General features: G+C 48.0%; 5 protein-coding genes across 5 annotated transcripts; 2 read left to right on the forward strand and 3 right to left on the reverse strand.

Moving 5' to 3' along the window:
- Positions 1 to 734: 734 nt before the first annotated feature.
- On the forward strand, positions 735 to 1,997 carry N7471_009584 (uncharacterized protein; the record flags this gene model as incomplete). Its single annotated transcript, XM_057282303.1, has 4 exons — positions 735 to 891; positions 942 to 1,159; positions 1,218 to 1,524; positions 1,579 to 1,997. The coding sequence occupies 4 exons, from the start codon at positions 735 to 737 to the stop codon at positions 1,995 to 1,997; spliced, it is 1,101 nt and encodes a 366-aa protein (XP_057133186.1).
- A 313-nt stretch (positions 1,998 to 2,310) lies between these two features.
- N7471_009585 (putative NADH-ubiquinone oxidoreductase, subunit G) lies at positions 2,311 to 5,224 on the reverse strand. Its single transcript, XM_057282304.1, has 7 exons — positions 5,026 to 5,224; positions 4,940 to 4,963; positions 4,832 to 4,883; positions 4,765 to 4,779; positions 4,686 to 4,708; positions 2,741 to 4,622; positions 2,311 to 2,681 (listed from the first exon to the last, which is right to left on the reverse strand). Exons 1-7 carry the CDS (start codon positions 5,138 to 5,140, stop codon positions 2,579 to 2,581), a joined length of 2,214 nt encoding a protein of 737 aa, XP_057133187.1. The 5' UTR covers positions 5,141 to 5,224; the 3' UTR covers positions 2,311 to 2,578.
- A 640-nt stretch (positions 5,225 to 5,864) lies between these two features.
- N7471_009586 (putative ER to Golgi transport protein (Sly41)) lies at positions 5,865 to 7,607 on the reverse strand (the record flags this gene model as incomplete). The annotated part of the gene is made up of 2 exons (XM_057282305.1): positions 5,865 to 7,133; positions 7,215 to 7,607. 2 exons carry the CDS (start codon positions 7,605 to 7,607, stop codon positions 5,865 to 5,867), a joined length of 1,662 nt encoding a protein of 553 aa, XP_057133188.1.
- Positions 7,608 to 9,083: 1,476 nt separating this feature from the next.
- N7471_009587 (Pumilio-family RNA binding repeat-containing protein) lies at positions 9,084 to 11,945 on the forward strand (the record flags this gene model as incomplete). The annotated part of the gene is made up of 7 exons (XM_057282306.1): positions 9,084 to 9,194; positions 9,260 to 9,370; positions 9,427 to 10,455; positions 10,504 to 11,130; positions 11,244 to 11,523; positions 11,574 to 11,664; positions 11,729 to 11,945. 7 exons carry the CDS (start codon positions 9,084 to 9,086, stop codon positions 11,943 to 11,945), a joined length of 2,466 nt encoding a protein of 821 aa, XP_057133189.1.
- Positions 11,946 to 12,390: 445 nt separating this feature from the next.
- N7471_009588 (DUF5572 domain-containing protein) lies at positions 12,391 to 12,975 on the reverse strand (the record flags this gene model as incomplete). Its single annotated transcript, XM_057282307.1, has 2 exons — positions 12,391 to 12,742; positions 12,794 to 12,975. 2 exons carry the CDS (start codon positions 12,973 to 12,975, stop codon positions 12,391 to 12,393), a joined length of 534 nt encoding a protein of 177 aa, XP_057133190.1.
- Positions 12,976 to 13,173: the final 198 nt, after the last annotated feature.

Consider the following 13,173-nt stretch of genomic DNA (forward strand, 5'->3'; position numbering starts at 1 on the left):
CTCATCCATAAACATTCACTAGAGAAGGACACTCAAGCATTGGGGACACCCCAAGACACTTGATTCTGACCGCTGATATTCGGGGGAATTCAAGGAATCAAAGGAACTTAATTGCGAGAACGAAGAGGTAACAGGGGAAAAAAGGTGTGTCGGTTGTGGCTGGATCTCAGATTCCTCGTGGAGGAGAGGAAGAACGTGACGGGTCCCCGTACTGGTAATGTATCCAGGTAATCGGTTTACCTGGATATTCAGTGCAGACTGCATACTTCCAAGTGTGGAGTACGTGTATTATACGCAGTCATTACATGTAATTAAACGAACATTGATGTCCCCTCAGTTGTAGGGTACCTACTACAGGCTCATATTGAATGTCGAGCTGCAATGTACATATGTAGTTATAGCAATTATCTACAAGATACTTGTAGATTCATACAGATTTAGTGACAGCTATTGCCAGTGGTAATCAAAATTGGACCTATTAATGGGGTACATATGTAGCCAGTACATTTCGTTATTCTAATATGTGGAGACCTGATATCTGCTACCTTCCAGTCAAGACGGTACCTCCTTGTATGTTATATCCACTCGAGTTCTGTTGCCTTGATGACTTTGGTTACCTACCAAATATACATGTAGGCAATTTAATATCTCTCACTTCCCAATAACTACTACTCTCTTCTCTCTCTATAACTTTCTCCACTCCCGTCCTTCTCACCTGAGTCTTCATTCCAAATATGCCATCTCCTGTTTCAACAGACCCTCGAATCTTGCGGTTTCCCAGATCTGACGAGACTGGGTCTTATGTACTCGTCCATGTCTCATGTACCGGCCCTGCGCCGCTTGATCTGAGTCTGACGGCTACTGAGGGGGAATCGCCCTACGTTGGCTTGGGTGAGTCGTCGCAGAATGAAGTTTGGAAGTCATGAGCTCATGTCGCACAGTGAAACAAACACGCTTGAAAGACCTTCAAGCAAAGAATTACCAAGGATCCAATGATGAATGGGTTAAAACGGTCTCTCTCATTCTGGGACAATGTTCTGCTCCTCCTGACGAGCCCGATTGGGCCACTGGTCTCGAAGCTTCGGCCAGCATATCGGGTTCTGATGAAGACAATAAGGAAATTGTGATCACTATACGGAAGCGAGTGCAGACTATCACGGTTCGTGTTCCACGCCGGCGGGTTAGATGTATATATATCACTACTAACACTAATATAGCAACGCCTTGGTGCTTTTACCCTCAGGCAAGATGATGAACAAGCCGTCGAGCTTTTCGAATGGACAGGAATCACTGCGGCTAGAGCTAATATGCTAGAGCAACAAGTGTCCAGCCTCACTGGCCGTTATCGCCTCGCCGAAGACACCATACAGAGGTTGAATGAACAGCTTGAGGAGCTTATGCATGCGAAAACCGAGCATGAGAATCGACTGGTCGCCAATTTCGTACAGGTCTTGAACGAGAAAAAGCTTAAAATCCGCAACCAGCAACGTCTTCTGGCATCAGCTACGGTGGATGCCACCAAAGGTAGGTGGCACAAACAGACAAGCCTGGATATCTTGACTGACTAAATATCAACAGTCTCTGAGATACAAGCTAGCATTCCAGAGGAGTCACATAGCACCGCCGAGAAATATCATTCAGCGAAGAGAAGTGCTCGCAAGATGAGCGACACAGACGACTCTGATGGGTTCGAACAAATGGATATTGATCCAATAAAGGCTGATCGAGATGCCTCTGGTAATCAAGACACCGATGACGAAGAGCATTCCACCCCTCATCCTTTGGACGACGAACAAAATAATAGCACGACGGACGATGATTCGTCTCAAGATGAATCTGCCCAGCTGAAGCGAGTCTCCCCAGCGAGAGACACCGCGCCACCTCAGAGAGATTTGCCATTTGCTAAAAGGACCGGCGGACCTATCAAGACTGCTCCAACCCAGCCCAGTGAAGATGCCGAAGAAACTGCGGGAGAGACGGACGACGATGAGCTTTAAACTGGCCACTGGAACAAGTTAGATAAAGTAGTTCAACAGAGCGAAATATAGTTCCATCTTATGTGCAGAATAGCACCCAATCGACCTATGAGTTAAAAGTTCCTCTTGACTCCTTGATCTTGCAATACACCTATTGATGGATCTCTCTGGTTTTGTGTTTCATTCTTTCTCCCTGCCCTGTTCTTCTCGCTGGGATACTTCTTTTTCCCAAAAGTCATTTTTCCTGGGATAATTTCACTTCGTTTGCACCGTAGGAAGCCCTAACTGTACTTTTCCATTTAAAAGCTACTACGCATAAAATTTACGGAAGTAGCATAGATTCATCATCCCCGACGCCCATGGACTCGAAATTTTGGGGGTTCAGTCTTTTATGTACAAGGCAACCACTACCGATTAATCCCAGGCGACACCGGAGAATGGCGAAGAGGTCAACAGGAACCGGAAGGGTGTTCAAGATGATAGGGAAAAACACAGAGGATGGAAAGGAAACAGTACATCAAGAGGGAAATTTAAGATGTGGTACAATAAAAACGCCTGCAACCATTAGAGAAACACAGAATGAGGTCAAGACAGACCCCGATCTAACCATACAAAGCCTGAGGAGACATTTCTCCTGCGGCCATGAAGTTGGTCTCAGGGTTTCCAGTGGCCTTGGCAGCGGAGGCGCGGGCCATGGTGGGCGAACTAAAGCAGAATTAGCAATGCAAATCAATTAATGATAAATGACGGAACAGGGTACTCACCTTCTGGAGATAGCGTCAGTGAAGAAAAAGTCTTCGATCACCTTCTTGAAAGGAGCCCCAGTAGCTTGAGATCCCTTGTTCTGATCCACAAGTTGGACCTTGCTCAACGAGCCAACCGAGGTCGGCTCAACAACATCGTAGCGACGCATGACAGGGCTGATCTCCTCCATGCGGTCACGAAGAGCCTCAATATCATCATAAGGAAGAGGAGCACCGAGGAATTCGCTAGTGGCACGGATGATCTTCCAGTCATCACGAGCTGCACCGGGGAGAGAAGTAGCAGCACGGGTGACTTGCACACGACCTTCAGTGTTGATGTATGTACCTGACTTCTCGGTGTATGCAGCGCCGGGGAGAACGACATCGGCAAGTTGAGCACCGCGATCACCGTGGTGTCCCTGGTAGACGACAAACGCATCCTTCGGGATCTCGCTTTGGGCAATTTCATCTGCGCCCAAAAGCCACATCATCTTGGGGGTGGTTTGAGCAACCTGGGAAGATGGCGCAGTGAAGCCAACTTCATAGGCACCAGCACGAGACGCCGCACGCTGGAGGACATTGTAGCCCTGCCACTCCGGGGTAATGAAGTTGCTTGCATTCTTCTCAACGAAACCACCGACAGCCTCGAAGATTGCCTTGGCGTCAGGGTGCTCTGCAGCAGCGCTACCGACAATGATCATTGGCCGTTTGGCTCCGGCAAGCTTCTTGCCAAATTCTCCAGACAAAGCGGATTTCAAGGAAGAGACATCAGTGCCCAAATGGTTGAAGTCAAATGTGCTCTCAAACTCCTCGCCGACAAGTCCAACCTCAAGATCAGATCTAATATACTGCTTGCGAATACGGGCGTTCAGAACTGCGGCTTCGTGACGAGGGTTTGTTGCAACCAAAAGGATTGCATCTGCCTCCTCGATTCCATAGATCTTGGAATTGAATAGGTAATTGGAACGGACATCGATACCATGAGCAATGGGGGCACCACCTCCAGGTTGATCTAGGGCAAGGTTGTCAGAGCCAAGCTTGTTTGCCAAGTCCTTCATGGCAACGAGCGACTCGGTATCAACCAAGTGCCCAGCAACAGCCTTGAACTCATTGGCCTGTGGCTGCAGCTTCTCGTGAGCCGATGAGATCTCCGTTAGAGCCTGTTCCCAAGTGGCAGGAACGAATTTGCCCTCCCGACGAATGAGCGGCGTTGTGAGCCGTTGGGTCTTCAACCCATCGCATGCGAAGCGCGACTTGTCGTTGATCCATTCCTCGTTAATATCGTCATTCAATCGCGGGACAACCCGCATCACTTCCAGGCCTCTGCTATCAATCCGGATGTTAGAGCCAAGCGCGTCAAGGACATCGATCGATTCGGTGTGCTTGAGCTCCCATGGACGTGCGCGGAAAGCATAGGGCTTCGAAGTTAGTGCACCGACAGGGCAAAGGTCAATGACATTGCCTGAGAGTTCTGAGTTGAGGTTCTGCTCGAGGTAGGTTCCAATCTGCATGTCGTTTCCACGACCAGCAGTTCCTAATTCTGGGGCACCGGCGACGTCATTCATGAATCGGACACAACGAGTGCAGTGAATGCATCGATTCATTGAGGTCTTGACCAGTGGGCCGATGTTCTTATCCTCCACGGCACGCTTTCCACCAGTTTCATGGAAACGACCCCGATCGGCACCGTAACGCATCGACTGGTCTTGGAGATCACACTCTCCTCCTTGGTCGCAGACAGGACAATCGAGGGGATGGTTGGCGAGAAGGAACTCCATGACACCCTCTCTTGCCTTATGGACCAATGGTGAATTCGTCTTCACCACCATACCGGGTTGTACCGGCCAAGCACAGGAGGCCACCGGCTTTGGGGCACGTTCGACTTCGACGAGGCACATACGACCTATAGTTTCGGTAAGTACATATGCCTCAATGGCGTAGAACGAGGGATTATGGTTTCACGTACAGTTTCCTGCAACCAAAAGTTTTCTTTAGGGACTGGTGTTAGCAAAAACAATATGTGTGACTCGATCAAAGGCACATACTCGTGGTAACAATATCTAGTGTATGTTAGTATTGCAAGCAAATTGGATTGGTGGAGTCTTGTCATACCTGGGAACCGTTGCGCCTGCCTGCTCACAGGCCTGGATAAGAGCCGAGCCAGCTTTGGGGAGAGAATATGAGTGAAGGTTCAATGAGTTATCTCAAGGGAGTATTTACCTTCCACAGACACCTTTTTGCCATCTAGACAAACGAGCCATCAGTTATTGATCAATTTAGATGAACTAACCCAAGATTGGACTTACCAATGGTGAGTTCCACCTGTGCCGCGCGAGGGGCTGTCGTCGCGAAGGTCCGGGGAGTGACCTTAGGAACCCGGAGGGACCGGGCGGCCGCACGAAACAGCTGCGGCCGCATCATTGGAAGGAGAACAGAGATGTGAGGGTGGGAGATAAGGTGGAGGAGGGCGAGGGGGTGAGATCCTGGTGACGGGTTGGGAGTTCAGAGAGCACTTTGCATCGGAATCTGCGGTTCTAAGGTTACATAATAGGAGTGCTGACCATCACTTTGCTGACTAAGGGAAACGGCAAATGGGCTCACGGGGATTGGCTCGATTGACTCGGTTAGGCGGATAAACTTCCACTCCGGGTTTCCTTAAAAGCCACCGTTTCTCCCCCGATTTTCTCCTTTTCCTTTCTTCAATTAAATTGTTAAAGGGCATCATTTATTGTAGGAGGCAGGCAATTTCCCTGTTCCTATTTCCTCTACAGCATGTCCCAAGAGCAGAATTGCACCGTAGCTGGAGCTGTCAAGGGTTCGCCTAATGATGACTTTGTTCCTTACCAACGGTAGCTACATCATTCTCCTGATATATAGAATTTTTTTGTACATTTTCAATATAAACCCTTCTATTCATCCTATACATTCTGGGTTTTCCCATGATATTTCTAGATCACATCTTTCTAACTTCGGGTGACAATCTGGACTCTGGTGTATATCCCATACGCAGCCAAAGTACATCTTTATGCTCTGCGCGTCCTAGGCTGGATGCACACAACAAGGGGAAAGGATAGTAACGTAAAAGCTCTTCCGAGCAACACCTCGCTACCATGATATCATACACCAAACTAATAAAATACAAATGCTAGGCTGCAGCTTGAGAATCACTAACCTGCCAAGTGGATTCTTGTTTGGTGCCTGGTAACCAAGTACGAGACACACTGGCCCCTCTTGGTCGAAAATGCCCAGGCCCATCGTCTTCCTTCTTGGAGTTGTTTGCTGCAGCATGGGAGTTGTTGGGGGCACCTTCAAAGGCCCTCCCCGCGGGGAAGGCATAGCCATTAGAATCCCATGGCTTGCTTGGGTGCCGTACATTCATTGGAAGAATGGACTGTTCGGCACGGAAATGGTCCGTGTTTGCCCTTTGGTCAGCTACATCATCATGGCTATTGCGATCGTAAAGGTAGAGGCCAACGAAAGTGAGGCCAATGCCAAATGCTTGAATCGAGGTGGTCGAGCTCCCAAACCATATAATCGCTACCACGATCACAAACACACGCTTGACCAATGATGCAACCGAATAGGACACAGGAGAAACCATTGACAGCAACACAAAGGCTAGGATGTTTTGGGCAAAGTGTGAGACTCCGTTAAACACAAACTCAATGGAAAGAGCACCGTGGTCCAATGAGCCTTGCTTACCCGATAGCGATATCACACCATCATGAATGAAATCAGATACTAGTGGGTAACCCTCGGTGACAAACCAAATAGGCAGAGTGAGGAAAAAGGCCAGCCCGGAGCAATAGCAAAGCAAGTTGAGTTTGTCCAACTTCCGCCGCCCGGGGTTTTGCAGATCTGATTCTGCACGGTCTACCTCGTTGAACAGCTTCTTCGAGAATATGTTCTGTGAGACAAACACAAGTGCTGCACCGAATGCGCAGAAGATACCGAAGAAATTTGTAGACACTCCAGTCGAGCATGCAAGCATCACACCCAGAGTCAGAGGGATCAACGATAAATAGGTTGCCCGGGCATATCGAATGCGAAACAGGATTCGGTATGCTAGAACCGTGAAGAGAGGTGAAAGGCCCTTGATGGTGTGGACCAAAGATACGGGGATTTGTGCAGTGGCCATAGAGCTCAGAATGTGACCGGCCAATTGAAATACTGCCAAGGGTAAGGCTGTGGAAATCACGTCACGGGATGGGTAGCGAATTCCATGTTGAAGGATCGGGATACTTTGTCGCAACCGAGGTATAACTGTGGAGAGATACACTAATAGCAAACACCAAAAGGAGACAAATGCAAATTGTATCATCGTCAATGTGATTGGCATCGGAAGAGCGTTCAATATCGATTTTGAGGACGTGTTTGTGAGGGCAGAGGTCAGATACCAAACGAGACAGAGAGCCTTGAGACAGTGTGTTAGCGAGCGGCCTCATTGAGAGAGTTTCTTCTATTTGTGAATTCCTCAAAACGCGAATCAACATACAGTGAGTCGGTAAGAGACTGGGGCGCGAAGTGCTTCGGCCAATTCATGAGCATTGGCACTCATACTGCCATTGCGTGTTCTGATTGTCGTGATGGCTTCGCTGATGCTCTTTCGTGGGCGGTGTTTGGGATTTCGTAATGATCCGTTCCCATACTCTCGCGAGTACAAGCTTGCTTTTCGGGGTTCCCAGAGCTCGTTCGGGGCATATTTCACCGAGGCGCTTCGGTTTGGACGAGTTGACCCCGCGACGGCGTCGAGGGTGTCTTCGTAAGGCGGAAATTTGTCTATCGGGCTGCTCGTTGATTGAGGAACGGAGGATTTGGTGGGGATTTGCAATTCGGCCTGGCGCATGGAGGCGCGTCGCCCATGACCGGTTACTGTGGTTGTAGCCATCTTCCACGACCCGGAACGTCTAGACTATCTTCAGAGACGTCAATTCCCCGGACCTCCGAAAAGAACCCGCACTTGGGGTCACTTACCCGAGAAGGGCGAAGAAGCAGCTGCGGAGAGACAATCCGCTCAATGATTTCCCGTGAGGATATGTGTCCGCTTCACTAATTAATGGAGGAAAAAAGGCGGGTTGGTTCGCCGGTTTGTCGATGACGAATCTCCTTGGGCGAATGAGCGTCGAGTATAGAAACACACACGCTTTCGGCGAAGACAGATGAAATGATATGTGAATATATACCTAGTGTGTACCTAGGCATATATGTCAAACAAAGGAATTGTTGGGAAAATATAAGTTTGAGAGAGGTCCCCATAATAACTTGCAACGCGACCACGGATAGAGATGCAATTTGATTTCCACATGTACCGCCACTTACATTACGGCAGACAATGATAATGGCTGAAGTACATATGTACCTCCAGAGTATCCGCAAACGCAGATGTATGTGATTTCTTCTGTGTATTATTTTCTATTATTCCCCTTCCTTTTTCTATAATAAGAAAAAAAAATGTCCCTTGTTCCGTCTTCGTATGCTCTCTTCTCCATTACGCGTCATCTGGGTCACGTGGTATGGACCCTGATCTGCATGCAGTGTCTTGGCTTTGGGAGTTAGGGCAGGGAACATTTTAGTTCTAGTTAATAGATTATACATGTACTTATGCAACCGCTGTCCTCAAGGACGTATGACTATAATAATCTGATCTATTTGGCTTAAGATGATATTAGGAACGTTATATTTAAGAGATTTCAAGTGTAAAATGACTTTTCCATGTATATAACCTTCCAGTGATATGTAGATAAATCTTGGATCTATCATATCTAACCTTCAGGATAGGGTATTGTATATATGTTCATTAGATGGATTTGATATTGATATCTATACATACATATGCATGTACCTACATACCTAACCATCCACTTAGTTACTACTATACATACATATGTAGTAAGACCTATATGGTATTGTATGTATGAAATGAACAGGACCAACTATACCCGATTGAGTAGTCCACAGGAATATGTAGATGCTCCTTGTGGAAGGTTTTCTTCTGACTTCGCTCCTTCCCCAGTCTCTTGTTTTCTTGCCTCTGTTCACACACATACACACACACACTCTCTCTCTCTCTCTCTCCCTCTCTCTCTCCTCTTTCCATCTCGCCTCTTCTCCCATCCTCCAGTCCCAATCTCGTCTCTTCTCACCACTACTTCTTCATCTCCAAAAGTTCCCTTATGTTTACCGTCATCTCGCAAAAATCTGCTCGGAATCCTTTTCGTTGCATGTAAACTCACTTGGTTTCCAACGAGCCTCTTTGTCCCAACCTTCACGCAGCGACTTCATTGCTTTTTTTCGCCTTTCTTCTTTTCTGTCTCTATCTCTGGCCTTGTTTCTGTTTCACTTTTAATCTCTTCCAGTTGACAATATGTCTACCCTAAGCGGACCTTCTACACTTGGTCGAATGGGGAATGGAGGACGTTTTACCTCCAATGATGCCATTGATGTGCGAAATCTTTCTTTTGGACACGAATCCTCGGTATGATTCTCGGGAGACAGCCTTGAATCGAATTTCTAGCATACTAACCACATTGTTCGCGGCAGAGCCCTCAGAACTCAATTACCCATTACGGTTCTTCCGACGCGGCTGAAACATCCCGACATGGAAAGTTGCAGGCCTTGTCTGGTGAAGGGGCTGAGCACTCGGCGAGTAAGGTATGTGTTTCCTGTGATATTAATTCACGTGTGTGTATGTGTTTGTGATCTCACAGGCCCAGAAACAGAAGCTAGATCATATTAAAGTTGAACCTTTGAACGGACAAACATCGGATCTTGACAGAATACTGGCAAAGATTTCCCCCAAAACAATCGCCCTTCAACGTTCTGAAACCGATCGCTCTTCTGGTTCGTCTCAGATCACTCCAGCCACAACGGTGCCAGCTTTAACCCTCACTGAAACCACGAATCCTTACCCCCAGGAAGACAGAACGGTAGAGCTGCTTCGCCTTAAGCAGGAACTCCTTGCTGCAAATTCCAAGATTGCTCTACAGGAGCAAGAGCTTGCCCAAACCCGTGTGATAAAACATACCTTGGATCAAGCCCTTGGTCCGTCATCAGAGGCCGATTTCGGCAGCCGCGAAATTACAGAGCAGACCATTAGTCACCTACAGAATGCTTTTAACGCATCGAGCTCAGCATTTGCTCAGTTTCAAGATGCGTGGGGTGCCCAAGACGATTCGCAATCTGATGTCTCAGATCCATTGTCTACAGGAGCTTACAACAGATCTCGCGCGCTCTGGGCCCAAAATGAGACTCCCACAGACAGAGAATACGGAGAGAGCCTTTCAGGTACTAGCAGCTCCACAAGCCAGGACCCAAATCGGTTCTGGGGAGTGTCCAATGTGTATCCTCCGTTTGTCGGTCCATCGTCTCTGCAATCACAAAGACCACACTCAGGGTCCTCAGCTAGTTCATGTGGATTTTACTCACGTCCCATTGGTGAACAGATGTTGTACCCCCCAGGACCCATCACGGGGGCTCGTCGCTCCACCACTCAAAGCAGTAGGGGTGGATCTCTATTTTCAATCCAGTCTACTCCTTGGGGTGAATTTGCCTCTGGGACCTCCAGTGAGCAGACCACCAAGTCACCTGCTTCGCCGAAGAGACCTCCCAGCGCCTTTCAGCAGGTCGGGCTTTACTCTGTACCCTCTTACCCCCCTCGACCGATTGGCAGCCCCCTCTCACCTACTGCTACCGAGTTTACAGGTACCAGCACGAATGAAACCTCATGGACCAACTCAGTAAGAGATAATCATGTGGGTGTTTACATTTATTCTAACTCTTGTCAGATGAGCGGCAATTCCATCCAGACGTACGTGTCGCCACTCGAACCACTCAACTACCGACGCCTGCTCGACAAGAATGTGTCGTGTGATTGGAAGTACATTGTAGATAAGATCATCTGCAACAACGACCAACAAGCTTCAATTTTCTTACAACAAAAGCTCAAGGTCGGCACAACTGAGCAAAAATACGACATTATCGAGTCAATTGTGCATCAAGCCTACCCACTCATGGTCAACCGCTTTGGAAACTTTCTCATACAGCGCTGCTTCGAACATGGAACTCCGGAGCAAGTCGTCGCCATCGCCAAAGCTATCAGAGGCAACACGCTAAACCTCAGCATGGATGCGTTTGGCTGCCATGTGGTCCAAAAGGCGTTTGACTGCGTTTCAGAGGAACATAAAGCTATCATGGTACATGAACTTCTCCGCAGAATTCCGGAGACGGTGGTCCATCGATATGCCTGCCACGTTTGGCAGAAACTCTTTGAGCTCCGGTGGAGTGGTGAGCCTCCGCAGGTGATGGCCAAAGTAAATGAGGCATTACGTGGAATGTGGCATGAGGTTGCTCTTGGAGAGACAGGAAGCCTGGTCGTCCAAAACATCTTTGAGAATTGTGTGGAGGAGGAAAAGGTGAGATTCCTTGTCAACCGGACCCGCTACCATACGCATCAAACCCCCTTTCTTGCTGTCCTGCTTCTCTGTTGATCCTTTTTATTGACTATACAAGTACTAACATATTGAAGCGACCGGCAATTGAAGAAGTACTGGCGAATATTGATGTACTCGCTCATGGTCAATTCGGGAATTGGTGCATTCAACACATCTGCGAGCACGGTGCTCCCCACGACAAGAGCCGTGCTGTTGAGCATGTTCTTCGCTGGGCTGTGGATTACAGCATGGATCAGTTCGCATCTAAGATTGTGGAAAAATGCCTCAAGATTGGCGGCACGGAGTTCATGGATCATTATCTCTCTCGTGTCTGCACTGGCCGATCTGACCGACCTCGCATGCCGTTGATCGATAGTAAGTTGCCCAGGCTTTAACACCATGAGAAGATACTAATTTAATTTTAGTAGCGGGTGACCAGTATGGGAACTATCTCATCCAATGGATTTTGATGAACGCCGCGCCTCATCAACGAGAGCTCGTGGCCAGTCACATTCGGTACTACTCCCTGACACTTCATTTTCTACTTTGAGTGGTCTGTAGTCTAACCTGATTCAACTAGGAAACATATGGTCTCCCTTCGTGGCTCCAAATTTGGCTCTCGTGTGGCTATGCTTTGCTGCAACCCGTCTCACACTACACGCCCTGGTCCTGGGGCTGGAATGCAAATCAGCCGTTTCAACAATTTCAATGAAGAAAAATTTACCACCACGAGCCAGTCCGGTGGTCGCTTTGGCCGCGGACATCAATGGGGACCCCATTATGCGCCACTTCGTTGAGTCTGTCTCTTGATACTTCATATTCACTTTTATCACCATGCAAAAAGAGAAGAAAAAAGAGAACCCCCCCCCCCCCCCCCCCCCCCCTTTTTCCCAGAATCAACAAAGAAGAAAAAGCATTACTTGAGCATTTCACCTCCCCTGCTTCCAGGCAGACAGTCTGTCTTTTGCCAGTTTTTCTGACCGTGTCTTATCAATATCTGTTGACCCAGTTCCCAATTACCCGATCATTTCTGTGTTTTCAATATTGAAAGTTATCACTGCTTGCCGATTTATTCATTTGGCTTGCTATCCCCAGTGGCTATCATTTCATTCAATCATACAGATTGAAGTTTGGGGCGTGTCACGTTAAATTTTCTTTAAGAAAACCATATTGTTATTATCCAAATTCTATTCCATTCCAATATTTAATCCATCATGAACCTCATGTGGACACAACAGAATTTCAGGGACCAGCACTTGCAGTCTCATCGGAGGCAGTCACCACTTCATCCTTCTCCCATGGTTTCCGTCGCCGTGGTTTCTCACTGGAAATATCGTGGCCACTGAGCACCGTGTCTGGGATGTCCTGGATCCCAGGTATTGGTTGTCCCGTAGTGATGAGTTCCACAATATGCGCAAACGACGATGGGTAAGCAGGTTCAGGATGTGTTGAACTCCCAGGCCCAGATGTACTTGGGTCCGATGCTTCGGAGATTTGCAAGTCTGTATTGCCTCGCCCTTGGGGCTCCATTGTCCGCGATGCCAACCATGATTTGAAGGCAGCAAAGTCAATAGCCGGAATGAGTTTTTCTTTTCTGTACTCAGATTAGTAACTGAACTATTTTGTATAGGTATTCCCAGCATACCGCGAGAAAAAGAAACACTTTGCTTGCAGGACAAGGTCGTCATCCCGGTTCATCTCCACCTCGGTGGCGGGGGTGTCGGGGTGACCAAGTATTATTGAGAGGCCATTTGCAAACTCAGGATCCGATGTGAAGGAGTAAGATTGTAGCCTTTCAAAGACCTGAGCTTCTGAGGGCTGCGCCATTGTTGAAGAATACACAATACACACAAAGGTCTGGGATGCGGAGGATGCGGAGGATGCGTGGGGCAATCCTAAGCTAACTAGCCGAGGCTCATTCTGGTTCTCCAATTGTTTACTCTGCACCTTTGGACCCTCTGAGACCTTCTCTACTCCCCTTCTTTAGAAAAAATTGTGGCACTTGGGAGAAAAAATCGCATTTTG

This window comes from Penicillium samsonianum (genome assembly GCF_028829775.1).
Source record: "Penicillium samsonianum strain IBT 33392 chromosome Unknown utg000005l_segment0_segment0, whole genome shotgun sequence".
NCBI classification, from domain to species: domain Eukaryota; kingdom Fungi; phylum Ascomycota; class Eurotiomycetes; order Eurotiales; family Aspergillaceae; genus Penicillium; species Penicillium samsonianum.

Coding starts and splice junctions, on each gene's coding strand:
- N7471_009585 (XM_057282304.1), bottom strand. CDS start 5,140: ATGATGCGGCCGCAGCTGTTTCGTGCGGCCGCCCGGTCCCTCCGGGTT. Junction 4,964..5,025: donor ACAGGTGGAACTCACCATTG/GTAAGTCCAATC, acceptor TCGTTTGTCTAG/ATGGCAAAAAGGTGTCTGTG. Junction 4,623..4,685: donor ACTTTTGGTTGCAGGAAACT/GTACGTGAAACC, acceptor CCGAAACTATAG/GTCGTATGTGCCTCGTCGAA.